Source organism: Vombatus ursinus, unplaced genomic scaffold, assembly GCF_900497805.2.
Source record: "Vombatus ursinus unplaced genomic scaffold, bare-nosed wombat genome assembly UNPS02014784.1, whole genome shotgun sequence".
Lineage (NCBI taxonomy): Eukaryota > Metazoa > Chordata > Mammalia > Diprotodontia > Vombatidae > Vombatus > Vombatus ursinus.
This window is the reverse complement of record NW_020954562.1, coordinates 2,809,328-2,824,165: the sequence shown is the minus strand read 5'-3', so window position 1 is coordinate 2,824,165 and position 14,838 is coordinate 2,809,328. Positions and strand designations below refer to the sequence as shown.

Below are 14,838 nucleotides of genomic sequence, written 5' to 3'. Positions count from 1 at the left end.
ACTCAACATGTGTGACATGTAACTAATTACCATGACCTAAAAGTGCCTCTAGACTTGGCTTTTTTTTATAATTAATTAGTTATGTTTTAGTTTTCAACATTCACTTCCATAAGATTTTGAGTTTTGAATTTTTCCCCCATCCTCTCCTCCCTCCTCCCCATGACGGTGTGCAATCTGATATAGGCTTCTACTTATGCATTCATATTAAACATATTTTCACATTAGTCATGACATGAAGAAGAATTAGAACTAATGGGAGGAACCATGAGAAAAAAGAAACAAAACAAAAGAGAAGGAGAGCAAATTGTATGCTTTCATTTGCATTCAGACTCCAAAGTTCTTTCTCTGGATGTGAATAGCATTTTCCATCATGAGTCTTTTGGAGTTGTCTTAGATCCTTGCATTGCTGAGAAGAGCCAAGTCTATAGACATGGTTTTTAGCATGATTCCTTAGACACCTTTATGAACTTCAGTTACTAGGCATTTCCAACTGGACCTATCCACAATGCGAAGCCAGACCTACTTCATAGAGGGCTACCTTACTAAGACCAACTTGGCTCTTTTTGGGAAAGAGGCGTTAAGTCACAGTGCCTGTCCTCAGTATGTGATCTAGTAATATGTAGGCATACTTGCCAAGGTAATTTTTCAATAAAATAATTGATATATTATAACCAAATCCACCCTACAGTCAGAACACTCTAGTGACATCATCCTCCTATAATAGAAAAAAACAGCTGCAATGTAGACTGCTTCCTCTACGCTGTACCTCGTCCCCAGAGAGTGAGCTATTCTCCCATCTCCCACCATTACCCACAGCGATATATGAAGGTGTACTTTATACTACTTTTCCCTGATGCAAAAAATTACTAGTTTTGACTAAACACCATCCATGCTGCCTTCAGCACGTACAACCATGAATCTAAAATCAGAAGAAACTTTAGAGGTCACTTAGTCCAACCCGCACATTTTATAGATGAGGAAACTGAGGCCCAGGCTGTTAAGGGGACTTGCCAGAGTTACGTGGGTAGGAAGCATCACAGGGGATTTGGACCCAGGTCCTCCGACTTGAAAGTCAATGCTCCCTTTCCTTGTGTATTATGTCAAGTTACTCCTCTTAGAAAGCACGAATTTTCCAGCAAAGGAAGATCCAAGTTGAAGTGCCAGAAGATGGGGCACCAGGGCTTAACCTTGGGGAGGTAAAGTATAGCTATGGAACCTTGGTATGGAGTAAACATGGAGATGAATCCCTCTGCAAATTCTCTTTGGCTATGATGCAGACAGATATGTCTGAGAACATATGTACAGCTGTGTAAATAATAGCAGAGTAGTAGGCAGCAATCATATTAATGAACATTTGCTGAAGATTTGCAGAGTGTCATCCTAGGTGAGGGAGCGTCAAAACAAAGGAAATGGGAAATAAGGTTTCCCCTGTTCAGACTTGCAATCCACATAGGGAGAAAGAAGATGTACACATAAGACAATTCTCAAAAACAAATGTAAAAGCCAAAATACCTGAGAAATATTTATTTAACCAAGAAATGTCTATTAATCACCATATGCCAAAATGTGATTGATTCTGAGAGATGTCCGCTTATGGAGTAAATAGTTAGGTGGGTTCATTCCTGAAATGTTTCCTAGGGGAAGCAACTTGTGATGTAAGAGAAAGCCGAGTTTAGAAGAGAGAATCAGTGTTTCTGATGAAAAAAATAATTGGACGTACTCTCAACAAAAACGAAATCTTGTAGTTGGCTTGTCTACATGAAGCATGGGAACGTGGGTGCATAATGCAATATTTAAGAAGATTTAAGAGACTAATATTACACACTATAGATCAGTGTCACATTAACATCCTAAATATTTAACTTTCAATTTTTTTTGGAAAGGTAATTGCCAGTCTTGTCTTTTTACTAATGTGATAAAAAAATGAGAACTTGTCCTTCAGGAGTGAGTGATTTGACTGTTATAACCCTTTGTTGAGGGTTATAACATTCTGGTAAGGATACACTGACCCAAAAGTAAGCTCTCAGGCATGTTATCATTTCAGGCAGAGAGAATAGAAAGTCCTATGTTGAAGACAGCAAGAAAATGACAAGCTGGTGTGGAAGGTTGACGTAAGGATGTTCTAATACTAGGAGAGATGTTATCTCATTAAAATGAATTTTCCCTCTAGGAAAGCAAATCATAAACCCATTCAAGTCTTGTCCGTGTCTTCCCATACATTCACAATAGGGGGTTTGCCCAATTCTCCGAGTGCCTTCTTCATATTTTCTAGACATTAGTCAATAAATTAATCAGCAAGTGTTCATTAAGGCACCTACTATGCACCAGACACTGTATCCAAGCTTTCTTTCCATTAATACTCATTCTTATTTTGTGATCAGCCTACCTTTTTTCCTGTGCCCAGAGTGGAACAAATCAAATCCCACATTAATAACTTGTTGGCTGGGAGTATAAAAGCTGCCCCTTGATTCTTCACAGATGACATGTTTTAACACTGCTTTTCCTTTGTAATTCCTCACTTATGATGTGTTATGTGCATATACCCAGAGACAATTATACAAAGCACACCTAGGGCAGGCAGAATAAGGTGAGAAGGGTAGGGCTCCTATTTTATTGCATCTGTATTTCCTCATACCTAATATTTTTACTTACTAGGTGGTAAGTTCTGCCATTTCTACATTGCTGAAAGATTGAAAATGTTGTCAGCACCTTCCAAATTGGGCTTCTTAGATTCTGCCACCTTTGGCCAATCCCCAGTTGCCTATTCAATAAACTCCAGTGGCTGCCTATTACCTCCAGGATCAAATATAAAATCCTCTGTTTGGAGTTTAAAGTCCTTCACAACGTGGCTTCTTCCCACCTTTCCATTCTTCTTAACACCTTACACCTCTACTGTCCCTAGCCCCATGCTCTGTGAACCTTTTACACTTGCCTTTTTCATCTCCTGACTATAGGCATTTTCAAAAAATAAATAATTAATTGATTTTTAGTTTTCAACATTCACTTCCATAAAACTTTAAGCTTTAAATTTTCTCCCCCTCCCTCTCCTCTCCCCCCACCAAGATGGCGTGCAATCTGATACAGGCTCTACTTATACATCCATATTAACCATGTTTTCCCATTAGTCATGATGTAAAGAAGAATTAGGACTAATGGGAGGAACTATAAGAATGAAGCAATAAAACAAAACAACAAAGGAAAAGGAGAGCAAATAGTATGCTTCCATCTGCATTCAGATTCCCATACTCTGTGATTCCTTTACACTGGCCTCCTTCATTTCCTGATTCTAGGCATTTTCACTGGCTGTCCTTCATGCCTGGAATTTCCTCTCTTATATTTGCCTCCTAACTTCCTTGTCTTCCTTTAAATCTCAAATAAAATCCAACCTTCTGCAAGAAGCATTTCCCAGTATTTCTTAAGACACTACAAGGACCAGGCATGTCGACTGATGCAAAAATCTATTATTATTTTGCAATCAAATACAAATTTTCAACCAACCTCTTATTTTCTTTGCCTTGTGTATTTAAAAAAAAAAAGTTGTTGTTCAGTAGTTTCAGTCATGTCCAACTCTTCGTGACCCCATTTGGGGTTTTCTTTGCAAAGATACTGGAGTGGTTTGTCGTTTCATTCTCTAGCTCACTTTACAGAAAAGGAAACTGAGGCAAAAAGGGTTAAATGACTTGGAGTCTTTCTGACTCCAAGCCAAGGGCTCTATCCACTGTGCCACCTCGCTGCCCCCTAAAAAATGCACTGCATCAAGTGATGCTGCTCGGTCTTTTGAGATATTCTTAAATTCTCCCATGCTATTTCCCTCTGAGATTACTACCAATTTTCGATATAGCTTGTTTGTATATAGCTGTTTACATGTTGGCTCCTCTATTAGACTGTGAGTTCCTTAAGGGCAGGGACTGTCTTTTGCCTTTCTCTGTATCCCCAGTGTTTAGCACAGTGCTTGGCATGTAGTAGTCAGTGTTTAATAAATGGTAGTTGATTGATTGAAACAGGAAAACACCCATTTGGGAATTGAGGCTGCAGGGACTTTGGAGAGTCATTTTCCTTGAGATTTTCCACTGAAGTAATTCTCTATCTGGGAAGTTCTTTCTCAATTAAGTTTGAATTTTTCTCTTTATGTTTGGTATATTTGTTTGTTAAGTGAGCTTTCTTATTTTCTGACTGGAGGCAGAGGATAGCTCATCTGATCAAACAAATACTGGTGGCTGCCTGCCTGCCTGTGGAAATAACAAAGGTCTCTTCTCACTCTCTTGGGGCCAAGGAAGTTTTCCTTCATCTGGATGTAGCGAGCTTCCCATGCCTAGGGGCACTGTGCCTAGAATGGATCAAAGAGAGGCTCAAACTTGTAATCCTTTACCAGGAGTAGAAGAAATGCCCCTCATTCTGCAGTTCATTTTCCCACCCCCTTCTATTCTCTACACACCCAGGTAAGATAAGGCAAGTGAGCATAGCCCATTTATCAATAATGACAGGAACATATCATTGCAGAGATGATCTCATATATTAATGGTGTCCTTTCTCTCTGAGCAGGTAACTTAGGTCATTTTGTCAGGAACATGTTATTGGCTTAGCTCCTCTTGCCCTTGGTAATCATGTATTGCCACCTACTTTATTCTCTGTTTAAAGTTGCATTTGCTGTAAATCAAGGAGAACTGTCTGCTGTTGGTCTGAAAGCAGCCCAGCTGAAAGAAATCCCTTTGAAACTATTCAGCTTGTCACAAATGATTTTCCAGCCTGCCTTAACACAGTTAGGAATGTGCATCTCTCACATGTTTGGGACAATAATTCACATTTTGCTATCTTTTGTAAACATTCTTTGGCTAGGGAGAGGATGTAACCGGTGATTAAATAATGCAATTCTGTTGCATGGAAGAATTGTAAATCAATAATTAAAACCAAATGAGCTGAACAAAATGGGTAGGGCTGGAAAGAAAAGTTGTCAGGAGGGTTTGAGCCAAAGCATCCCCAGACAACATAAACTGTCTTCTAGTCTCTCAGTATTTGTCTGCTTGTTTTCAAAGCACCAATTCTCTTTTCTTTTCCAGTGTCCATTGGCATGTGAGTGCATTGCCCCAGAAGGTATCAAAGACAAGGACAGCTTACTTTTCTTAAATGCAGGTATGTGCCACAGTTTTGGAGACCTGGATTAGAACGTTCTCCAGCCCCCCACCTCTCATCCTAATATTACTTTGTGGGGATCTTGAATATAATTTATATTTATTTATTTGTGTGCATGCTATTTTTCCACAGCAGAGTGCAACCCCTTTGAAGGCAGGGACTATTTGTCTTCTAGCTTTGTATCTCCAGTGTCTGGCACAGTCTCTGTTACGTAATAGGTGTTTTAATAAACACCTGATGAATTTAATTGAATTACAAGTAGGTTCCTTTGTGATTTTTTTTATTCAGATTAGTGTTTTCAAAGCATTTGAAAACTCTTTTTTAAAAAATTGCACTTTTAAAAATTTATTTAATTTCACACTAGTACCCGTGGAAGTAGAACAAATAGTTTCAGAGCAGTAAGTAATATGTGAAATCTACAACTGAAGAATGCTCCTCTCCCCCCCCCCCCCCATTTTAAAACAATGAGATATTGAACAGATTTTGGACAATTGATGTTTTAATGTGCTTGCCCCGTCTACTAATTTTTAAATGACATTTTGCAAAAATAAACTTGTTGATACTAAGTTTATATAAAACACTTTGGAATGTATCATATTAACAAATATAAACCACAATTTTATGGTATGTTCATGATTCATTTTTGGGAAAACTCAGATGAGAAGCAAATGAAGACATATTTCCCAAAACAAATGAAGATACCCCGAAGCTCGAGTGAATCTTTGATCTCACCAATGTGGGCACTCCATCCAATGGCACAGAATGTCACTCAGTGGTGGTTTGTTGAAGGATTTTGTTGAGTCGTTCTAGAATTTTCCAATCTTTTATTCTCATCAACATATTTAGAAGCCTAAGACCTTTGCAGTCTCCCTCACCTCCCCTCCAGCCTTCATCTGTTCTCAAATCCATCTGGAATATCCAAGTTGTAGGAAGAACCACCTCTTTTCTTGCCTCTTCACTTTGCCTATGTTGCTTGACTGCTCAGAGGACTTGAATGAGATGGGAGTGGCTGGCTCTATGCTTTGTGCTGACATAGAAGAACACCATGTATTACCATGTGCCCTGCTACTTGCTTCCTAAGGTCCTCTAGGTCTTACTGTTTGCCTGGCTTCTGAGACCTGAATCCCCTTGGCACTGTCTTCTAAGTGAATACTGATTCACATAATGGCAGGATCCCTAGGACTCCCATCCTCTCTACTACTGAATCACTAAGACTTTCCATCTGCCCAGCAGCTGAACCCAGTGATATGTGGTGTCTCCTTCAATTAGATTGTGACCTCCTTGAGAGCAAGAAATGGCTTACTTTTCATTTTTATTTGTAGCCATAGTCCTTAGCACAGTGATTGCAACATAACTTTTTTTAATTACATAATATTTTATTTTTCCCCAGTTACACATTAAAACATTTTTTAACATTTTATTTTAAATTAAAGTTTTGGAGCACCGGCCCTGGATTCAGGAGGACCTGAGTTCAAATCCAGCCTCAGACACATAACACTTACTACCTATGTGACCTTGGGCAAGTCACTTAACCCCATTGCCTATCCTTAAAAAATAAATAAATAAATAAATTAAAGTTTTGAGTTCCAAATTCTACCTTTCCCTTCCATGCCCCTCCCTGAGATGGTAAGTGATCTGGTTATACAGGGACATAATAACTTAATAAATGTTTTTCATTCGTTCATAATAGTATTTTTTGCCTATGAGACAACCTGTGACATATCCCATGAAATGTGTTTTCTTATTGCCTTTGGGGACTCATTCATCCATTACTTCAATGAGCATTTCTCAAATACCTTTTGTTGTTATTCTGTCATTTTCAATCATGTCTGACTCTTCATCACCTCATTTGGGGTTTTCTTGGCAAAGATACTGAAGTGGTTTGCCATTTCCTCCTCCTCATTTTACAGATGGGGAAACTGAGACAAACAGGAGTAAATGGCTTGCCCAGGGTCACACAGCTATTAAGTGTTTGAGGCTGGATTTGAACTCATGAAGATGAGTCCTCCAGATTCCAAGCTCAGGGCTCTATCCACTATGCCACTTAGTTGACCCTAAATACCTACTATAATAATAGTAGCTAGCATTTTACACGCGTTAAAGTTTGCAAAACACTTTGCATATGTTCCGTCATTTGGTCCTCACAAAAACCCTGTGAAGAAGCTACTATTACCTTTTTTTATAGGTTAAGAAGCAGAGCTCTAGTTAGTGTCTGAGGAAGGATTAGAACTTGGGTCTTCTGACTTCAAAGCCAACCTCTGTCAATTATATTCCCTGCTATAAGCCTCCTCCTCTATTTGCCTCTTCAAGGAGAAACTCTAAGTTAGACCACCATGTAGCTCCAATCTATTCATGCTTTTTAATTTCATTTGTAGGGAGAATGTCAATATTTATGTATCTCAGTGCTTCCAGTATTATGTGAGCTCGCTGGTTGTTGGACAAAGTTCTTATATTAGGAGGCCTGAGGGTTAAATCAATATCTATTGATAGTCCAGAAACTCTTTGTTTCTTGGTACTCTTTCCCCCATTTCCCTCCTGCCACTGTCATTGCTGGAGAAGATGGTGGTCTCATGTTTCTTTGCTTTATGAAAAGCTATAGCAAAGGTTAATCTACTGGTTTCAGGGTTCTCCACACTTGAGTAACCTTGTTCTAGGATGACAGCCATCGTTCATTTCCAGGCCCACCATCAAAGTCTTTCTGCCCAGGTTGGACATGCCAAAACTGGTGCTATAGTCACCTCTATATTGCCCTGAGGCATTTAGTGAAACTTTAGTGGAGTTATAAATAAAAGTATTTTTTAAATGATAATTTGTTTATTTAGGTATATTAAAATCAAGAAAAATATTCTTTAAGCTAGGAGTTCTTAACTTTTTTGTGTCAAGGTCTCTTTTGACGGTCTGGTAAAACTCTTCTCAGAATAATATATTTAAATGCATAAAATAAAATACACAGGACGGCAAAGGAAAAATAAGGTTGTATTTTTTTCCCATCTAATCTCATGGAACCCCAGAAGCCTATTCATAGATCCCTGTCTATGGCTAGGGATCTATCCTGGGTTAAGAACCTCTGCTTTATTTATGAAGAGAAATATAAGGAGTGTAAAGGGGAAGAGGAAAAAAAAATAGAAAAAGCAAATTGATCCCTTAGTGCCTAAGACATTTAGATAACCTGTTTGGATTTCCTGAAACCTATGCTAACTCTTCCACCTTCCTAGGATGTGAATTAATATGCTGAAGCAGTAATCAATCAAAAAAAAGTACCTATCCTATACCTAAAAGAGAAGACTGAGGGGAGAACATAGCTCTTCCCTCTGAATGGCATTGACGTTCATTTTAGCACATAGGCCTGAGGGAAGAAGCCTCTGGAGAACTTTGTTTAGCCCCTGTCAGTCCCCAAGCTGCTTCTCTGTCCATTTTCCAATATAGGATATGTGGCTTATATGTCATTTGGTTATTGACCCTTATACTCGATGAGGATGAAAATGACATCACTGTGTCAAGGTCAAGGTACAGGCTGTAGCTGATCAGACCAAGACGAGCTAACATCATGAGCCTCAGAGGACTTATGTGGACATAGACAAGTTAAGACTCTTTTCTGATGTGGTAGATGGGGTCTAAAAGTAAGACGACCTCTGTTCTCATCTGATCCCACCATTTATTGGCTATACACACTTGAGGAAGTCATTCTGACTTTTTCATCTTTCAGATGACAAAAAAATAGAATCTGCCTTGCTTACCTCATAGTATTGTCAAGAGAGTAAAATGAGCCAATGCTTAGAGAACCCCACATGAGGTATCATTGTTACAGTATTTACTATAATATAAAATGTAATATAAAACCTACAAGAAAGCAACCCCTCTTTTTTTTAACCTTTACTCCTCTCCTTCTGACCCCTTCCTTCCCTCCTCCCCTTCTCTTTTCCTGCTCCCCAACTTGAATGGGAACAGGCTATGGAAAAGTAAGGGCTGCAGTAGGAAATTAAGATTCTTGTGTTAGAAGAGTTAAATCAGTTTCCTGGAGTATAAATGAAATCTCTGGAGATATATATAGCATCATGATGAGCGACTCTGAGATATGGCATTCTTTCCCACTCAAGGAGTGGGATCCTGGGCTCTTAATGGGTCATAAGCCAAAACAGTTCCCACTGTGCCATAAGAACTCTAGGTGTCAGTTCAGTGACTAAACTGTATGTCTATTGTCTGAGAACCAGCCTTTTAAGTGGCTGGTTGGCTGGGGTCATAGGGTACGAAGGTTTCTTTTTATTGTTTTTATCTTCAGCAATTCTCAAAGACAGTCTACTGTCAAGGTTAGACTGTGATTTATTGTAGCAGAGGGAATGTCCACCCTGTAAAACCAATGATCCTTGAAGTATTAAAGAATAGGGCAAAAAGACCATTGAACGATAGACTATAGAATTTCATGGTATCCTTATGCAATCTTATCCATCCTCATGACTGATCACTTACCCCATAAAGATAGGGAAAATCTCATATGATAAAGTGTACAAGTATAGAAGCTGGATTCAAAATTTCGGCATTAGATTTTTTAAAAATGTGTCTGCCTGTAATATAAATATGCACTGTTTGTATACCGACTGCATATGATTTTGTCCCATGTATAGCCTAGAGAATTTATCATGCACTCTCCGTGTAATTTCTTTTAAGTCAGCAGGCAAAGGGGGCTATTGACATTCTTCCCCAGTCTGGATATTAATATATTATGTGAAACTCACCAGCCTCAAGAGAGTTATGAAGTACTCCTTGAGTGGGAAAGAATGCCATATCTCAGAGTCGCTCATCATGATGCTATATATATCTCCAGAGATTTCATTTATACTCCAGGAAGCTCATTTAACTCTTCTAACACAAGAATCTTAATTTCCTACTGCAGCCCTTACTTTTCCATAGCCTGTTCCCATTCAAGTTGGGGAGCAGGAAAAGAGAAGCGGAGGACAGAAGGAGGGGGTCAGAAGGAGAGGAGTAAAAATTCCAGGGAGAAAAGAAAAGAACAAAACCAACTTAGCTATTGTAAAAGGTGATTATTCACAGTTGGCTTTTATTTTATCAGAAAAAGGCACCCTACAATTTTAGAGAACACATTGAGAAAATAATAGCTGTTCACCTTTCTATTTGTTTAGTAAAGACTGTGGGCAACATGGAAACAATTTTGAATCCATAGTTGCTAGTGGAAAATGTTCACTGAGACTGGAGGGAAGTATATACAGAAAATACTTTTTTTATCTGACATGGTTGGGAAAGATTATGTTATTGCTTATCCAATATTCTGGATGAATGAGATACAGTAGAGATCATAGCTCTTCAACACTGTAAACTCAAATATACAACCCTTTAGCTGTTTTGACCTGAATTTATCCTTCTCTGATGGTTCAGGGGTCACTTTGAGATATTTTATGGTCATTATGAATATCGGTTATTATTATATAGTTGATGAGAGAATGTTCTGGTGAGTTGAGCATTTTAGTTAGATGGAATGCCAGATTTAAAAAAAAAGTTTCTTAATATTATTTTGCTTTTAATAATTATAATAAAGCTGGATGTTTATAATGAATTAAAAACTATGACCTGAATGTTCAAAAAGAGTTATTATAATGGAGCACATCAATTATGGAATTAATTTAGAAATACTTTTAATTACATTTGACCCTTGTGAATCGTTGGTTTCTGGCTGTCATGTTAAAGTACAATATAAATGTGACACCAGCATGACAGGCCTTTTTCATTAAAGGTTATAATTAAAGGACTAGGTTCCCATCTTAACACAATAGGACAAAGCTTTCTGTCTTACTGTAATAGTAACCTACCAAAGAGAAAGCAGAATAATTAACCTTCAAATAAAAATGTGATGGGCCTAGCCCAAGAGAGTGTACTATGTAATCTTTCATTGATAGGTCACCATTTTTGGATGTTGATGACTGCAATTGACAATGACAGATATTCATTAACCTTCTTACCTTATTCCCTTATCTTTAAGTAAAATGTAAGCAACAGCAGTATGGTGTGATGAGAATAGCATTGGGCTAAGAGTAAGGGGGCTTAGGTTATAGCCCCATTTCCACCAGTAACTAGCCATAGGCTCTTAGGCAAGTCACTTCAACACCCTGGGCTTCAGTTTGCTCATTCATAAAATGAGAGAGTCTGACCAGATGAGTTCTAACAGCTCTAAAACTGTTAAATCGTATCTATATCTATCTATCTATATATACATACACACACATTCACAGATATATATGTATATATATACTTATATATGTATACACACACACACACATATATATATACATACATATATATATATAAATTAATAAAAGGATTTGTCCTGTGAAGTTTGGATTCAAAGGGCTGCACTTGAGGACCTAGAGAGCCATATGAGGCCTCAAGGCCACAGGTTCCCCACCCCTGGATGGAAAGGAAAAGTCCCTAGAAAATAAAAGGTTGAAAAGTCTACATAAGCTACACACATTTCTAAAATGTTCCCATAGCATCAATTTTAAATGAATTTGCAATGAAAATAAAGAGATAACCTAGGCTTGTTTGAGGGGATTTACTTATAATATATAAGATTATTAAGATAAATTAATATATAAATGTAAATATATATATGTAGAGAAAGATTATATATACATACCCTATGACCCTAACCAACCACTTAAAAGGCTGGTTCTCAAACAATAGACATACATATATACATATATACATATATATATATATATATATATATATAGTGAGAGAAGGTGAAGATAGTTAAGCTTTTATTTTTTTCTTTCCTCTTTCTACTGATGTTTTTCATTGGTTTTTTTTTTTTTAGATTACATGTAGGGGAATTGTTACATTGAGTCAGATCATATATGTCATATATATTACCATTTGTGGGTTATTGTTTTTTTTTCTTTTTTTTGTTGTTGGGTCAGAGGCAGGGGAAAAAGTAATATCTAGTGAGTGGTATTCAAATGAAGGTAGGTGGAATTAATTATACTTTAATGCAAATTATGATAATTATTAATTACTCAGTGCAGTCCAGAAGTGAAATGAAGTGCTTTGAGAGTTACTGGCTTTTCCATTAGATGTATGAAAGTTATATGGATGATCAAGTTGTTGATGATAGTGTAAAATGAATTCCTGGTCAGATCCAGTTTGAACCAAATGACATCCAAGGTTCCTTCCAGCTCTGAGATTATGTGACCTTTGCTCACAAAGAGCCAGCAATCCCTCATTTCTCCTTAAGAGTGGAAGAATTGCTGTTGCCTTCCAGGAGTCATCTGTTCTGTTGCAATGCCTAAAAAATGTTTGATTTACTTCAAAATATATCAAGTGCCTACTCTCTGGTAGACATGGCGCAGCTGAAAATGAATAAGACACAGACCCTGCCCTTAAGGGGAAGTCTAATAGGGGAGTTATGGAATGTTCTCAAAAAGCATAATATAAAAGAGAATAATGGAGGCAAAACATGGTTAGAGATCTGAGTTAAGAGAGATTGCTTCCAGCAAAGGGCATCAGAAAATGCTTTATGGAAGTGCGCTGCTGCAATGGACAACTATACTGGCATCACTTCTATGTCAAAGGGTTGATAAGTTCTGCTTAGCTCAGGGCTGAGTATTGTAACATGAAAATCACTACCTTATCCCAGTGGTCAATTCTTCTGCTCCATGGCATCCCATAAATCTTATATGTTCAGTCTGGACCTGTGACTTCTTCAATATAGGGAGCCCTTGATGTGGAAACTGCCTCACTGATACTGATCAACAAGTTGTGAGTTCCACTGAGTCTTAGCTGGATCACCAAGGGATTAATGAAGTGATTTGCTTTGGTCATACAGCCAGTATGTACTACAAGCAGAAGTGTTCCTGACTCCATGGCTGACCCCATGTCCACCAATCCACAGTGCCTCTTCTAAGTGTTTCAAATTAGGGAACAACTGAAATAGAGCACTGACAATCCCTTTTGAATACAGTATGATGCATATGATTCTGCAAGCATCCAGGCTTGGTCTGAGAGGTTTTCATCTTATTATAGAATCCTGAGGCACTCTAGCTACCTAACAGCAGATGCCCCATTGTTTTTCCTCTTTGCTTTACAGAATGTTAACAATGTGTCCCGGTTCCACCTTTCTTCTTGACAGGAATAGGGACAGAGCCCTGGTTTCACTGGTCTAGGGAGCCCCCAGGTGAGGAAACTCTCTTGACACATGAAGGCCAACTCTTTCTCTACAGCTTTGATATTTAGAGACTTGCCTAGAGTTATATATAGGGAGTTTTTAAATTAGCATCAGGGCCAGAACTTGAACCCAAGTTTCTTGGCTTTGAGGTTAGCACCTTTTCCAACTCTTATTTATGGGAAGTTTAATTTACTATTAGCTCATAGGATTAAAAGTTGGAAAATTCACTTATTTGCAGGTGAGGAAGCTGCAGCCAAGAGAAGAAAAGTGACTTGAATAAGGTCTTCAATATAGATTATTGTCTTTGCTATAAGATGGATTCCACCTGACTTTCATAATGGCAAGAGGAAATACTTTCCCCCACTTTATTTTAGATTCCCTTCCTTCTGCATATTTTAGTTGGATCCCCTAAGAGATTTATCTTAGTTTTTCTTTGTTTACCACTATTGAAATTTTGAAATAATTTCTTAGGATAGACAACAAATAATGGTGGAGAAATAGAAGACAGCCACAGAGTTGATTTCTTGTTTGAGACCTTCTTCCTTTAGCTTTAGTGACAATGTCCTAAGAGCTCTCACTATACCTGGCTTCTTTCAGGGCGGGGGAAAGGAGGAAGGATTTTTTTCTTTCTTCTCCTGCGGTTGCTTTCTCAGTTTTCTCAGTTGTTGTTCCTGTAGTTTTGGAGGCTGCCTGAACCCTAGACATCTTGGCTCTCTGAGCCATGTAGAAGTGTCTAGATGAGCCCAGCTGTTGCTGCTTGGTGATTTATGGTTGACCTGAGTTGGCCAAGGTTTCTCTGAAGCTGTGATCTTTAGTCAGTCAAGAAGCATTCTTAAACACTTACTATGTGTTGGGCAAAAGCACCTAGTTAAAAAAGGAAAAAAGAATGCTCCTTGCCCTCAGGGAGCATGAAATCTATAGCTTTTGTTGTGGTAGTTCTTCCCACTGCTTTTTAATATCCTGGAATGGAAGGGCGGATATCTCCTTTTTTTTTTCCCCTTCTGACATAGCACTTACTCTAAGCTCTTACCCCAACTTTCACTATTACTATGAGTCAAGTGCCTCAAGTTCATCCAAGAATGTTTCATACTTGCTCAAAAGTCTATGTTTGATTGGTTGGCTGAGACTTGTTCTCACCTCAGTACCCTGTTAGGGCATTAAATCACTCAAAGTGGAATGGGTTGATTTTATTGATTTACTCAGTCAACCTAGTACATGTCAAAAAGCTTCCCCTCTCTCACCTTTTCCTGGGCACATTTGAGAACATTTCCACTTGAAATAAGACATATCTCTAAAGCCTTTTGAGCTGCTTGCAAGATGACTCCATTTTAAGTCCAAAAGTACTCATGCTATACAGAATCACAGCTTTTTCCACGACTGCACAATGTTTCTTCTTTCTTTTTTATTTTTAAAATAAATTTTATTGTCATATTGCCTAATGGCCATCCTATTCTCCTTTTCTAGAGAGCCATTATATATAACAAATACTTTTTTAAAAATTCATTTTGATAACATTCTGTATGTGTCTTTTAGCT

The 14,838-nt window shown here is 38.0% G+C and overlaps 1 protein-coding gene across 6 annotated transcripts in view; it reads left to right on the top strand.

The window, feature by feature from the left end:
* Positions 1-14,838, top strand: part of INPP4B (inositol polyphosphate-4-phosphatase type II B) — a 920,894-nt gene that overhangs the window by 645,235 nt on the left and 260,821 nt on the right. For all 6 annotated transcript variants that reach the window (XM_027866808.1, XM_027866807.1, XM_027866810.1 and 3 more), the window contains one exon: positions 5,058-5,130. In XM_027866808.1, coding sequence (XP_027722609.1) covers positions 5,058-5,130 — 73 coding nt within the window. The remainder of the gene's footprint in view (positions 1-5,057; positions 5,131-14,838) is intronic.